This window comes from Salmo trutta, chromosome 10, assembly GCF_901001165.1.
Source record: "Salmo trutta chromosome 10, fSalTru1.1, whole genome shotgun sequence".
NCBI lineage: Eukaryota > Metazoa > Chordata > Actinopteri > Salmoniformes > Salmonidae > Salmo > Salmo trutta.
The window spans coordinates 19,777,217-19,792,942 of NC_042966.1; the positions used below are offsets into that span (position 1 = coordinate 19,777,217).

At 43.4% G+C, this 15,726-nt stretch overlaps 1 protein-coding gene across 3 annotated transcripts in view; it reads left to right on the forward strand.

The window, feature by feature from the left end:
* The window catches only part of LOC115201285 (myosin phosphatase Rho interacting protein), a 72,255-nt gene that overhangs the window by 8,890 nt on the left and 47,639 nt on the right, over positions 1–15,726 (forward strand). For all 3 annotated transcript variants that reach the window (XM_029764783.1, XM_029764782.1, XM_029764784.1), the window contains exon 3: positions 1,696–1,761. In XM_029764783.1, the coding sequence (XP_029620643.1) occupies positions 1,696–1,761 (66 nt within the window). The remainder of the gene's footprint in view (positions 1–1,695; positions 1,762–15,726) is intronic.

Genomic DNA, 15,726 nt, shown 5'->3' on the forward strand with positions numbered 1-15,726 from the left:
TGAATGCTGATTGGCTGACAGCTATGGTATATCAGATCGAATATCACGGATATGCCAAAATATTTATTTTTACTGCTCTAATTATGTTGGTAACCAGTTTATAATAGCAATAAGGCACCTTGGGGGTTTATGGTATATGGCCAATATACCAAAGCTAAGGGTTGTATCCAGGCACTGCGCGTTGCGTCGTGCTTAAGAACAGCCCATAGTGGTGGTATATTGGTCATATACCAGATCCCCTCGTGCCTTATTGCTTAAGTATAACACTGGTGTTACAGTTGAAAAGCAGCAATAGAGAGTACTAGTGTTGTCACGATACCAGAATTTTCACTTCGATACCAGGTTTAGTATCACAATACTCGATACCAAAACAATAACAAAATGATACCACTGCAAAAAAGAAGCCATATTACCAGGTCACAGAATGGCACTTGATCCAGACAGATAAACTCAGCTACTGCTCTGTTCAGTCATTGGGCATCTTTTGAGTTCAATATCATTACGTTATCAAAAAATGTACGTCCATATTTTTCAGAGACCACCATGTATACATTAATGAATCAATTATACAATCAATTTGACTTTGGTATGTTTTTACCATTCTAACTTCATTTTTTTAATTTCTTTTTTTACCTTTACTAGGCAAGACAGTTAAGAACAAATTCTTATTTTCAATGATGGCCTAGGAACAGTAACTGCCTTGTTCAGGGGCAGAACGACAGATTTGTACCTTGTCAGCTCGGGGATTCGAACTTGCAACCTTTCGGTTACTACTCCAACGCTCTAAACACTAGGCTACCCTGCCGCCCCGGTAATAATTTATTGTGTATGTAAACTTCTGACCCACTGGGAATGAGATGAAAGAAATAAAAGCTGAAATAAATCACTCTCTACTATTATTCTGATTTTTCACATTCTTAAAATAAAGTGGTGATCCTAACTGACCTAAAACAGGGAATTTTTACTTGGATTAAATGTCAGGAATTGTGAAACACTGAGTTTAAATGTATTTGGCTAAGGTGTATGTAAACTTCTGACTTCAACTGTATCTACCTCAATTACCTCATACCCCTGTACCTTGACTCAGTACTGGTACCCAGTGTATGTCACCTGGGACCTCGTTCATAAATTTTGTGGGTCAGTTAAGAACAAATTCTTATTTACCATGACGGCCTACACCTGCCAAACCCGGACGATTCTGGGCCAATTGTGCGCCGCCCTATGGACTCCCAATCACGACCGGTTGTGTTACAGCCTGGATTTGAACCAGGGTGTCTGTAGTGATGCCTCTAGCACTGAGATGCAGTGCCTTAGACCGCTGCCCCACTCTGGTTGCCGTCTCTATTCAGCTATTTCATTCCACTCCTTGTTCTCCATGTCATTTGCCAAAGACATGAGAAATTACCCGGAATGACTGGAGTGTCAAGGAGTGTTAGCTAAAACATCTGGTATCCAGACTACAGGCGGTGGGTTCTCGGATTTATGTTATTGTATCTTTAAGCATCTCTTAGCTATATGTTCACTACACCCTATTAGTCCCAGGACATAATGGAGCTTAAGTGTTGGTTTGGTTTCAGCCCAATAACAATGCTCCTCTTTCCCTGCAGAAATCGTATACAGTATAGGCCGTTTCTTAATAGTTTATAAGGAGATCTTCAGATTAAGTGTTAACGATTTTCCTCTTTCTCCCAACAGAAATGGCAGCGGCGGTTCTTTGTGCTGTACGAACATGGCTGCCTGCGTTTTGCCCTGGATGAATCGGTAAGGAGCTGTCATATCAGCCATGCTACTTCCACCTCCTCCCTAACAACCTAACAGCACTCCTTAGCTGTGTCTATAATCAGGTTATAGCACTGCCTCTCGTGCCTCATGGCTTCATGCAGAGGCAAGGTGACTGGGAAGAGTAGTATTTGATATGGTCCGTGAAGGACGGGAAGGCATGTTGAATGACCTGACTGGTACCTGCATGGGAAAGAGATGACTGGGAAGCCTTATCTCTGTTAGCTAGCCTTGTGCTGTGAGATGTTAAAACTGCCCCACCCTACCGCAGAGTAAACCTCACACTGAATAACCATGAAAATGTATATGGAGGTGGACGGAGAGAGAATATAGTATGAAGCAGAGGAACAGGGGAGGATGGAGGTAGAATAATACAGATTGGGAAAGAAACTGAGGAACAGAGACTAGAGAGAGTCCCTTACAGTTTATGACATCCCCTTTGTGTGTGTGTGTGTGTGTGTGAGTGACTGGGGAATGTGACACGGGTGACCAACCCCACAGGCCGATCAGGCTGGAGATTAGGCTGCTTGTGTGTATACAGAGGCCCACTTCACACTCTGCTCTGCCTGACTGTCAAAGCTGCCATAGCTTCAGTCCCTGGCCTCTAGCTTCTAACCTTGACCCTAGCTTTGGGCCTGCTTTATATGTATCAAACCCCAGTTATCAGTTCTCTACAAAACAAAATTGATGAAGAGGAGAGGATACTGCTTTTGACTGCTGAGATGAAGGCCTACTCACTCCGTGGCTGTGTGTTTGTGTCCAGGTGGTTGCTTTGTGCAGATGAGATCGCTGAAATCATAATCATTGTCTTCATGTTGTCATGGATCCCCACGTGATGACAAAGGGAGGAAACATCCTGGTTTCGCTTTGCATGCGTGTGTGTGTGTGCGCGCGTGCTGACTGTGCTTGTGTGCGTCCATTTCTCCAGTGTGCATTGTGTGCGTCCATTTCTCCAGTGTGCATTGTGTGCGTCCATTTCTCCAGTGTGCATTGTGTGCGTCCATTTCTCCAGTGTGCATTGTGTGCGTCCATTTCTCCAGTGTGCATTGTGTGCGTCCATTTCTCCAGTGTGCATTGTGTGCGTCCATTTCTCCAGTGTGCATTGTGTGCGTCCATTTCTCCAGTGTGCATTGTGTGCGTCCATTTCTCCAGTGTGCATTGTGTGCGTCCATTTCTCCAGTGTGCATTGTGTGCGTCCATTTCTCCAGTGTGCATTGTGTGCGTCCATTTCTCCAGTGTGCATTGTGTGCGTCCATTTCTCCAGTGTGCATTGTGTGCGTCCATTTCTCCAGTGTGCATTGTGTGCGTCCATTTCTCCAGTGTGCATTGTGTGCGTCCATTTCTCCAGTGTGCATTGTGTGCGTCCATTTCTCCAGTGTGCATTGTGTGCGTCCATTTCTCCAGTGTGCATTGTGTGCGTCCATTTCTCCAGTGTGCATTGTGTGCGTCCATTTCTCCAGTGTGCATTGTGTGCGTCCATTTCTCCAGTGTGCATTGTGTGCGTCCATTTCTCCAGTGTGCATTGTGTGCGTCCATTTCTCCAGTGTGCATTGTGTGCGTCCATTTCTCCAGTGTGCATTGTGTGCGTCCATTTCTCCAGTGTGCATTGTGTGCGTCCATTTCTCCAGTGTGCATTGTGTGCGTCCATTTCTCCAGTGTGCATTGTGTGCGTCCATTTCTCCAGTGTGCATTGTGTGCGTCCATTTCTCCAGTGTGCATTGTGTGCGTCCATTTCTCCAGTGTGCATTGTGTGCGTCCATTTCTCCAGTGTGCATTGTGTGCGTCCAGTGTGCATTGTGTGCGTCCATTCTCCAGTGTGCATTGTGTGCGTCCATTTCTCCAGTGTGCATTGTGTGCGTCCATTTCTCCAGTGTGCATTGTGTGCGTCCATTTCTCCAGTGTGCATTGTGTGCGTCCATTTCTCCAGTGTGCATTGTGTGCGTCCATTTCTCCAGTGTGCATTGTGTGCGTCCATTTCTCCAGTGTGCATTGTGTGCGTCCATTTCTCCAGTGTGCATTGTGTGCGTCCATTTCTCCAGTGTGCATTGTGTGCGTCCATTTCTCCAGTGTGCATTGTGTGCGTCCATTTCTCCAGTGTGCATTGTGTGCGTCCATTTCTCCAGTGTGCATTGTGTGCGTCCATTTCTCCAGTGTGCATTGTGTGCGTCCATTTCTCCAGTGTGCATTGTGTGCGTCCATTTCTCCAGTGTGCATTGTGTGCGTCCATTTCTCCAGTGTGCATTGTGTGCGTCCATTTCTCCAGTGTGCATTGTGTGCGTCCATTTCTCCAGTGTGCATTGTGTGCGTCCATTTCTCCAGTGTGCATTGTGTGCGAATGACACCCGTTAGTTCGGTGTAGCACTTTTTTCCTGTCATTGTGAAGCTGGTCGTGCTATTTAGACGTGGAGGGCCTCATTGTCTTCGTGCCTTTTCATCTGCAGCTCAGGGAACACCCCGGAACGCCACCGGGAAACTGGGTCAGGAAAATGGCCACTTTGTTGCCGTCACTGTGCGCCTCAGTCCCCCACAATAGAAACGTTTCCAAAATGTAGCCTATACAACATTATGGGAGTTCAGCGTTGATCTCAGTGCACATTATCGTTTACTTAGTTTAAACTCTAGGCGGAGGAGTGGAAATGAAATTAGATATGATTTGTTTTTTTTATTCATCATCAATGTATACATCCTCAGCCTGACCGGACACCAACCCTGTAAGTTAACCTCTATGGGCTAGGTGGGACGCTTGCGTCGCTTGAGTCCCACCTACTCAACAGCCAGTGTAATCCCGTGGCGCGTTATTCAAATACCTTAGAAATGCTATTACTTCAATTTCTCAAACATATGACTATTTTACACCATTTTAAAGACAAGACTCTCGTTAATCTAACCACACTGTCCGATTTCAAAAAGGCTTTACAACGAAAGCAAAACATTAGATTATGTCAGCAGAGTACCCAGCCAGCAATAATCAGACACCCATTTTTCAAGCTAGCATATAATGTCACATAAACCCAAACCACAGCTAAATGCAGCACTAACCTTTGATGATCTTCATCAGATGACACACCTAGGACATTATGTTATACAATACATGCATGTTTTGTTCAATCAAGTTCATATTTGTATCAAAAAACAGCTTTTTACATTAGCATGTGACTAGCATTCCCACCGAACACTTCCGGTGAATTTACTAAATTACTCACGATAAACGTTCACAAAAAACATAACAATTATTTTAAGAATTATAGATACAGAACTCCTATATGCACTCGCTATGTCCGATTTTAAAATAGCTTTTCGGTGAAAGCACATTTTGCAATATTCTAAGTAGATAGCCCGGCATCACTATTTAGACACCCACCAAATTTTGCCCTCACCAAAGTCAGATTTACTATAAGAAAATTTTTATTACCTTTGCTGTTCTTCGTCAGAATGCACTCCCAGGACTTCTACTTCAATAACAAATGTTGGTTTGGTCCCAAATAATCCATAGTTATATCCAAATAGCGGCGTTTTGTTCGTGCGTTGAAGACACTATCCGAAGGGTAAATAAGGGTGACGCGCCCGACGCGTTTCGTGACAAAAAATGTCAAAATTTTCCATTACCGTACTTCGAAGCATGTCAACCGCTGTTTAAAATCAATTTTTATGCCATTTTTCTCGTAAAAAAGCGATAATATTCCGACCGGGAGTGGTTGTTTTCGTTCAAAGAGAGAGAAAGTAAACATGGTGTCAGCTCGGGCACGCGTGCCCCAGTCTCATTGTCCTCTGATAAACTTTAGCACCTTTGGTAAGTGGTCTTTCAGCCAGGGGCTGGAATTACATCATTCAGCTTTTTCCCGGGTTCTGAGAGCCTATGGGAGCCGTAGGAAGTGTCATGTCATGCCAGAGATCCCCTGTTTTGGTTAGAGATGATCAAGAAGGCCATGAAATGGTCAGAGAGAGCGCTTCCTGTTTGGAATCTTCTCAGGTTTTGGCCTGCCAAATGAGTTCTGTTATACTCACAGACACCATTCAAACAGTTTTAGAAACTTTAGGGTGTTTTCTATCCAAATCAAACAGTTATATGCATATTCTAGTTACTGGGCAGGAGTAGTAACCAGATTAAATCGGGTACGTTTTTTATCCGGCCGTTCAAATACTGCCCCCTATCCCCAACAGGTTAATTAACATGAGTCTTCAATATTCCCAGGTAAGAAGTTTTAGGTTGTAGTTATTATAGGAATTATAGGACTATTTCTCTCTATACGATTTGTATTTCATATGCCTTTGACTATTGGATGTTCTTATAGGCACTTTAGTATTGCCAGTGTAACAGTATAGCTTCCGCCCCTCTACTCGCTCCTACCTGGGCTCGAACCAGGAACACATCGATAACAGCCACCCTCGAAGCAGCGTTACCCATGTAGAGCAAGGGGAACAACTACTCCAGGTCTCAGAGCGAGTGACGTTTGAAAAGCTATTAGCGCGCACCCGCTAACTAGCTAGCCATTTCACATCGGTTACACCAGCCTAATCTTGGGAGTTGATAGGCTTGAAGTCATAAACAGCGCAATGCTTGAAGAATTGCTAAGAGCTGCTGGCAAAACGCACGAAGGTGCTGTTTGAATGAATGCTTACGAGCCTGCTGCTGCCTACCATCGCTCAGTCAGACTGCTCTATCAAATATCAAATCATAGACTTAATTATAACATAATAACACACAGAAATACGAGCCTTTGGTCATTAATATGGCCGAATCCGGAAACTATCATTTCGAAAACGAAACGTTTATAATTTCAGTGAAATACGGAACCGTTCCATATTTTATCTAACGGTGGCATCCCTAAGTCTAAAAATTCCTGTTACATTGCACAACCTTCAATGTTATGTCATCATTATGTACAATTCTGGCAAATTAATTACGGCCTTTGTTAGGAATAAATGGACTTCACACGGTCCGCAATGAGCCAGGCGGCCCAAACTGCTGTATATACCCTGACTGCTTGCACGGAACGCTAGAGAAGTGACACAAATTCATGTTAGCAGGCAATATTAACTAAATATGCAGGTTTAAAAATATATACTTGTGTATTGATTTTAAAGAAAGGCATTGATGTTTATGGTTAGGTACATTGGTGCAACGACAGTGCTTTTTTCGCAAATGCACTTGTTAAATCATCACCCGTTTGTCGAAGTAGGCTGTGATTCGATGAGAAATTAACAGGCACCGCATCGATTATATGCAACGCAGGACACGTTAGATAAACTAGTAATATCATCAACCATGTGTAGTTAACTAGTGATTATGTTAAGATTGATCGTTTTTTATAAGATAAGTTTAATGCTAGCTAGCAACTTACCTTGGCTTCTTGCTGCCCTCGCGTAACAGGTAGTCAGCCTGCCATGCAGGCTCCTCGTGGAGTGCAATGTAAGGCAGGTGGTTAGAGCATTGTACTAGTAACCGGAAGGTTGCAAAAACGTATTCCCCCTGAACAAGGCAGTTAACCCCCGTTCCTAGGCCGTCATTGAAAATAAGAATGTGTTCTTAATCTGACTTGCCTAGTTAAATAAAGGTGTGTTAAAAAATAAAAATAATTTATCTGCAAATCGGTGGCCAAAAATACCGATTTCCGATTGTTTGTTAAGAAAACTTGAAATCGGCCCTAATTAATCGGCCATTCCGATTAATCGGTCGACCTCTAGTATGCTTACACAATGCAGATACCAGTTTAGATACGGTAAAGGAGCGTTCCATTGACCAGATTGGCCCACATTCAACAATCTGATCTAACAAAGTGGATATTTGTCAAATCCGTCATGATTTATGGATTGTAACAGGCCCACAATGTGGTTACTTAAGTCAGATTTGGATATATTTGTTTTTTGCTACATAACATGTAGAAGTTGTCCCTGTTCAAGTTTAGAAGTGACTGCTAAATGCTAACTCCCATTTGAATAAGATGGTTAGCATAGTTAGCGTACAGTAATCAATGGTGGTAGTCAGCTGTTTTTTAACTGTAATGCATTTGATTGGTAAAGATGACATGAACATGTGTTGGGGTTGACATCCATACTGACATTTTACTTGGATTTTTACCTCAACATAGTGTGAAATACACATAAACAATAGCCTAAATGTTAAGCTGATTTTGCTGGCGGGCAATGAGGAGACTCGGAATCTTTCCCCCACGCGTTTCCATGGCAATTCCATTGTTTTGGTCGAGTTCAATTTACCTTTACCACATCTATAGCCTATATCTGGGCCGTATACAGCATATCATAAATACTTCTTTTACCTCTCTTTTTTGATGAAGGGATGTTCTCTTCTTTTTTTGTGTGTGCAATTGCTGTAAAAACAACAGGAAATCAGCTCCAAGTGATTTTTATTTAAGAAATCTGTTCCGAAGTATTTATATGCATAATAGAGACACGTGATCGTATACAAATGTAAGCAAGGTTTGAAATGATTATGTTTTAGTCAAACATATCTGTTTGGGCTTCTTGCGGTCAATTTGCAGTCTACAAATTATTTGTAATTATGTTCCGGCCCCCGACCATCCGTACCAAAAAAGAATCGGCCCGTGGCTAAATCTAGTTGATCATGCCTGGTCTATATGTTCATTTGCATAATTTTGTGGAATTAAATTGCTGCGTGTGTATATTCGTTAATCCTCCTGTAGCCTATCTTATTTATCACATGTGCACAGCATAGAGTGCCTATTTTGAGCAGGATTTCTCCTGAAGCTCCTCAGCTGGTTGCTGCTGGAGTGAAACATTATTTTATAAGCCCATTCATTGCGAAACAACTCAAAATGCAGTTGCTTGTTAAAAACAGATTTGGTACATGATTAATGAAAACAACTTTTTGTTTCTCAACTGGTAATTGAAGCGTGCCTCCCATTCACCATAGGCTACAAGTGTAGGCAACAGGCTATCGGCGTGTTACACACCACATTACAATGTGAGCTGGATTTTTTTATTTAACCTGTATTTAACTAGGCAAGAACATTATTTACAATGACGGCCTACCGAGGAACTGTGGGTTAACTGCCTTGTTCAGGGGCAGAACAACAGATGTTTTACCTTGTCAGCTCAGGGATTCAATCCAGCAACCTTTCGGTTACTGGCCCAATGCTCTAACCACTAGGCTACCTGCCGCCCCAAAGCTGGAGGTAATATGCATTTTGAAAACGCAAATTGTTTGAAACCCGAATGTTTTATTTCATATTATGAGACATCTCATATCTTGCTTTAAGGTAGCCTATAGTCAAAATCCGACAATGGAAACATGGAGTCAATTTTATAAAGACTGTGTCAGCGTGCACACGCCCGGCCCGCACACTCCACAGGAGTGATGGGACAAGGACATCCCTGCCGGCCAAACCCTCCCCTAACCCGGACAACGCTGCACCAATTGTGTGCCGCCCCATGGGTCTCCCGGTCGCGGCCGGCTGCGACAGAGCCTGGACTTGAACCCAGAATATCTAGTGGCACAGCTAGCACTGCGCCACTCGGGAGGCCATAAAGACTTTATAGGCGCGTGAGTTTCAAGTTGGGGAAGCTTACAATTTATCCTTCCATTTCTGTCAATCTGCATGCCAGTTATGATTTTCGTGTGCACATTTTCGTGGAACAGTTTCTTTTCAATAATAACGTTTTAGTTTCTCAATCATTGTCACGTGGTTAATCGTAAAAATCTGAAAATTATACAAATCAAAAAGTAAAAATTCAACTTATGCTAGCACCAGCCTCTGCCATATGGACACATTGATACACCTTGATCCATTGCCGGTTTAAGAAAAGAGCGCATGGAACTCATAGCTTATAGGCCAATGTAGCAGTAGGCTCCATTGTCAACTAAGTAAAGATAGGCTACATAAAGCTGACAAATTAAAAACAGTCGAAAATATGATGAAAATATAGGTTATTTCAATCGCATTCATCTCTCTACTCAGCCTGTCTGCTCTGATGGGGATTATATCAAAATAGACAATCAAACGGCCAAAAATTCACACAATGAATGCTCAAGAATTGGAGAGAGACTCGCTTGCCTATATCTTCGCCACTCACCCGTCCCCTTCTTCTTGTCTCAACATTTTAAATTATACTCGGCATACATATACTTATCTTCACACATATTTTAGATGCTTTTCACAGACAAGCACAACTCATTAATCAGCTTGGCCTATTCTGGGGGGAAAGTAGAATTAATTTCTTCCCGGTACTGGACCTCCTATATGTGCAGGTGCTTGCACCAACATTCTTTATTGGCCTAATCATAGAACTACATATAAAATCCCTATTCATTCAATAGTATTACTGTGGGCCTAGTCTAAAGATTTGTCATTTAACTTTCAAAATGTATAACCTTTTATTATGGCATAAACCCAACCATTCATGATGTTTTCATCTGATTGTGCAGCAATCCCTTCAAAGGGCTACTTTACTAGGCGACCTGCGCAGGTTCATCCACTCGCAACATATCTCCAGCCTCTAAACAGTGGTGAATGGAAAGAGACACCTGTTACACAAAACACTAAAAAGTGTAACGATATTTGGCGATTGTCATTAGGCCAGAATTTATGCGTCCACTGCTATCTTTGGAGGTCTGGGTGTCGGCCAATCATCTATGCCTTGGCCAAATTTCAGTGTTTTCGTCTTAACCATTTTCAAGCCCACTCACTCATTTTTCATGCCTCTGACATGCGGTAATGATAAATAGTGGTCTAATAGCATACAGTTTTCTTTACATTTTGTTTTAAATATTGTGATAGGCTCACGTTTTACTGGTACGGGGTACCCCCACTATGTATTTTGCCGGGATGCAGTGCCAGACTGTATCACCTTACTTTCACCCCTGAGCCTATTGCTACTACCACAAATTGCAGGCTTCCCAAGTAGGCAAAGGCCTACGAGCTTGTGATTTGAAACAATCCACAGCTATTTTTAAAAAGAAGCTAATGATGCTCGATTCCTCTGCGTCTAAGTTATGCTTTCTGATGAAGTATTTTGAATGATTAAATGTATTTCTGTATTTCTCCTTCCGTGGCCTCCAACTGCTCTTAAATGCAAGTAAAACTAAATGCATGCTCTTCAACCGATCGCTGCCCGCACCTGCCTGCCCGTCCAGCATCACTACTCTGGACAGTTCTGACTTAGAATATGTGGACAACTACAAATACCTAGGTGTCTGGTTAGACTGTGAACTCTACTACCAGACTCACATTAAACATCTCCAATCCAAAATTAAATCTAGATTCCTATTTTGCAACAAAGCCTCCTTCACTTATGCTGCCAAGCATAACCTCATAAAACTGACCATCCTACCGATCCTCGACTTCGACGATGTCATTTACAAAATAGCCTCCAACACTCTACTCAATAAATTGGATGCAGTCTATCACAGTGCCATCCGTTTTGTCACCAAAGCCCCATATACTACCCACCGCTGCGACCTGTACGCTCTCGTTGGCTGGCCTTCGCTTCATACTCGTTGCCAAACCCACTGGCTCCAGGTCATCTACAAGTCTTTGCTAGGTAAAACCCCGCCTTATCTCAGCTCACTGGTCACCATAGCAGCACCCACCTGTAGCACGCGCTCCAGCAGGTATATCTCACTGGTCACCCAAAAGCCAATTCCTCGTTTGGCCGCATTTCCTTCCAGTTCTCTGCTGCCAATGACTGAAACGAACTGCAAAAATCACTGAAGCTGGAGACTCATATCTCCCTCACTAGCTTTAAGCACCAGCTGACAGAGCAGCTCACAGATCACTGCACCTGTACATAGCCCATCTGTAAATAGCCCATCCAACTACCTCATCCCCATACTGTATTTATTTATTTATTTATTTTGCTCCTTTGCACCTTAGTATCTCTACTTGCACATTCATCTTTTGCACATCTATCACGCCAGTGTTTAATTGGTATTTTGTAATTACTTCGCCACCATGGCCTATTTATTGCCTTATCTCCCTTATCTTACCTCATTTGCACACACTGTATATAGACTTTTTCTACTGTATTATTGACTATGTTTGTTAATTCCATGTGAAACTGTATCTTGGCCAGGTCGCAGTTGTAAATGAGAACTTGTTCTCAACTAGCCTACCTGGTTAAATAAAGGTGAAATACATTTGAAAAAAATAGACAGGAGTAATTATATAATTTTGGCAAATTTATTTCAATTTACTTCCCTATAGAACCCACCGGTATGCCATTTCTCTCTTGTTCTATTGGTTTTCATATCAACTTTCACAATCCTGGTCATATTAGCAACCCATCCTAGTTGTTGCATCTTAAGATACCCCTCTTTCTAAGTTTCTAAAGGACATTTTCATCTCTGTCACATATGGAACTGTTCTAATCAGGTGTGCTGTTTTGATTGGTGTTTTCCCGTGAATTGCATTTTGGCAAATGTTTGAAAATTACTTTTTTATTGGCTTCATCATTATGAGTTGCTTGTTCTGTTACCATAATCTAAATGTGATTTATGTCATTCTGAGCACCATGGGTGGACACCCTAATACATATTGGTCCAGTAAATGTTTCTAATGGCCGTTACATTAAAATCTTCCTGGTCACGTGCCACATTTTCGGAATCCGGAATCCCTGGATGGTGTGTATTTTAGACACTTTGAGGAAGTTGTTGACTGACATTAGGCTATTAGCTAGCTAGGCACATTTTAGGTTTGTTGGAATGTGCCAGAAAATGTGCCAGAGAGAATATGAAGCTCAGCCCTGATTCTCCCCTGGGCTGATGGACTGTCTACTGCTCTACCCCATAAAATACCCAATATGGACTGCTGTGGCCCTTCTCTTGCTCAGAGTGGTTGTTACTATTAGTAATTCCTGTGCTCTTGGCCAGCTGAAGAGGCCAGAGTTAGGCAACCCAGCCAAACCCACAGGGGTAGAATGGCTGGAAGTCACACCGGTGGAAACATCTACAATGACCAGAGCAACCTGATGAATCTTTGTAAATATGAAGCTATCTCACATGATACTAGATACATTGATCTTAATGATCTACCGATGTCATGATTCATTGAGCAGGTTGTTTGTTGCTATGGAGCCATGACGTGCATAGTACGTCAATTGGAGGGCCAAATTTCCCCAGAATATGTATTTTTGTTTTGCGTCTGACACATGATATAAGCAAAATAATTACAAAAAGGATGAAAAATAAGAGCTTTTGTGTGACTCGCATAAAGCCGAGGCAACTTTCAGGGAAGTATTAAGGGAAGATTTCACTCAAGATGTTTAATGCGAGTGGGCAGTGGCTTCTTAGAACTGAACTATTTTAGCCCATGATGAGACGGACTGAGAAGGAGATGCTCAGAGGTCTAGGCTCTACACAGCATTCCTCTGATATGCCCATATTTGGGGAAGTGCAGCGGGCTCCCAGTAACTAACGGGCTAGAGAAACAGAGAAAGCAGTAGACCCCAAAACCACATGAAAATGCCAGATATGCCCCAGACCCAAACATTCCACGTACACACAGCCTGCCACTACAAGCACCCATATCTAATGTAGCATAATGTAATTTTACTACATCAGACAGGATTGGACGTGTTGTACATTTGATCATCTGAGAAGGAGAGTAGGAGAGAGAGAAGGTGAGAGACTGAGAAGGAGGCAAGAGAGACAGAACCTGAGAAAGACAGAAACCTGAAGGTTTGAGTGTTTCTCAAACACTGAGTCGTGGACCGACACCGGTCCCTGAGATGTTGCCGCTGACCAGTCCCTTGGGTAGTTGACTGACACCAGTTGGGCAGTTCTCAAATGCTAGTTTTAATCTAAGCGGACCTCCCAAGAAGGAGGACTACAGCTCCTCAGTCTCTGATGAGAACCTGAGCCGGAGGGTCAATGACTGAGAGGATAGAGACAGGAAACGGGACCATTCAGTTCTCTCCACAGCCCACACTTTGACTGATATAATGCTACAACAGAGAACAGATTAGATACTATCTTGAAGCTTCCCTATGGCCTGGGACCAGTGTCTAGGAACTGTGTTGAATTCACAATGTAATTTTATTGCCCTGACTGAGGTATTTAACCATAGTATTCATCCCATGGGAGTCAAAGCTATAGTGACAGTGTCTGCCTGCCTGTGGAAAGAGGGGTAGGAGTAGTGTGTGTGTTCTGTTTTGATGCAGCACGAAGGGCAGCGGCATGTCGAGGCACATATGCCGTATAAAACAGCAGCTTGCTGCTTCCCTTTCACCCCTGAGCAGAGCAGGTGCTGGTTTCTTACGCTACTTGCCACCGGCCCGGGCAATAAAACTCCCCAGAAAAATGTATCAATTATGGAGCGGGTGTACTCTACCTAATTCTAAAGCCGGCTCTGCGAGTCTGTCTGACACCATTTCGGAATGATATGATGAAGCCCATTCATCAAATCATTTTGGCTGGCACTGGCAGTTGGAGAAAGAAGTTGTACTTCATCAGCATTGAACTAGTGGGAATGCCCAATTTTCCACCAAAATCTCAATACTTTACTTGACAGTTTGTTCATTGTGAGGATAAAGACCTGCTCGTTTAAAAACGTTATTTTGGTGCGTTTGCTAGCTTTATTAGCAGTGTTTAATTGCCTCTTTGTGTGTCCCGTTCGTAGAAACTGTGAACAGAGTCAGAGAGACAGTCTGTGAGAAAGTTGTTAGCGATAATAATACCCCCGTGCAGCTAAACATAGCCGGCCCCATAGGAGGACAATAGGAGGATATGGGATTGGATCTGGAGTGGAGAAATCAAACCCACCCTATTCCCTATATAGCACACTGCTTTTTATCCATAGTGTTCTGGTCAAAAGTAATGCACTATATAGGGAATAGGGTGGCATTTGGGACTCAGCCAGAGAGGATGAATGGCAGGGTTGGCAGATGGAGGAGTCTTTGTGTTGATGCCAGTATCAGATCAGACGACGTATACATACTCAAAGAACACACAGCCACTGGACTGGACTGGCCCTCTCTCTCTCTCGATGTGGGTTGGACTTGCCCTGGCCTTAACCTGATCCTAGATCTGTAGCTATCTTCCCCCAGTCCTAACCACAACCATTTGAGGGGAACAAGGGAAAAGTGTGTAATGCCTTCATGCTTCCTCCTTCACAGAGATAGAAAGGTGCATCTTTTATGAGACATTCCCCTCCTACCTACCTCACTCACTCACTCACTCACTCACTCACTCACTCACTCACTCACTCACTCACTCAGCGCAAAATTCCCCCTCGCCGTAGAGTAAAGAGACTAGCTTGCTGCAGTCTGTACTCTAAGTTTCTCTGAGTGTGACCCAGTGTAATTGCCATATTTGGAAGCCCTCATGGTTTACTGGCAGCTTGCATTAAAGCAGGATCCATGTGAATGGCCTTAAAAGGAGTTAAGGAGAGAAACAGCACCTGTTTTACATCTGCAGGCAGAGCACAGTTCAGTCTGGGCCTGATAACAACACTACAGGAATCTCACTGAACTAGAGAGACCATGCTGGGGTTCAGGGGGAATTCTAGGTGGTAGCAGGGCAATATGGAGTTTGGGAGAAACAGGGCTAAATTGTGCCTCTCCAAAGGCAAACATGCACTTATATGCAGAACCACGTGCGTTAGCAGTACCACACGCGCACACACAAACGTATTTAGTCCAGCCTCCCAGGGCTGTCACCTCCTCCATTTACTCCACTGGAACTGAATGGATTTCCCCCGTTGTCCCGGCAACCTATCGATAACTGATACGTGACCTTTATAGTAGGGGCTGTATACGTCCTCTGTCTGTGGGAAGGAGTGAAGGAGGGAGTGAAGGAAGGAAGGAGGGAGGGGGGGGGGGGGGGGGAGGGAGGGAAGGAGGGAGGGAGGAGGAAAAACAGACGTTGTGATATCTATCCACCTGTTATATAGCAGCTCTGGGTAGAAGTTTCCCTTAGGCTCAGACGGAGATCTAAGACCCCATGCCCCTTCAGCACCTATTAAAAGCTGTAGT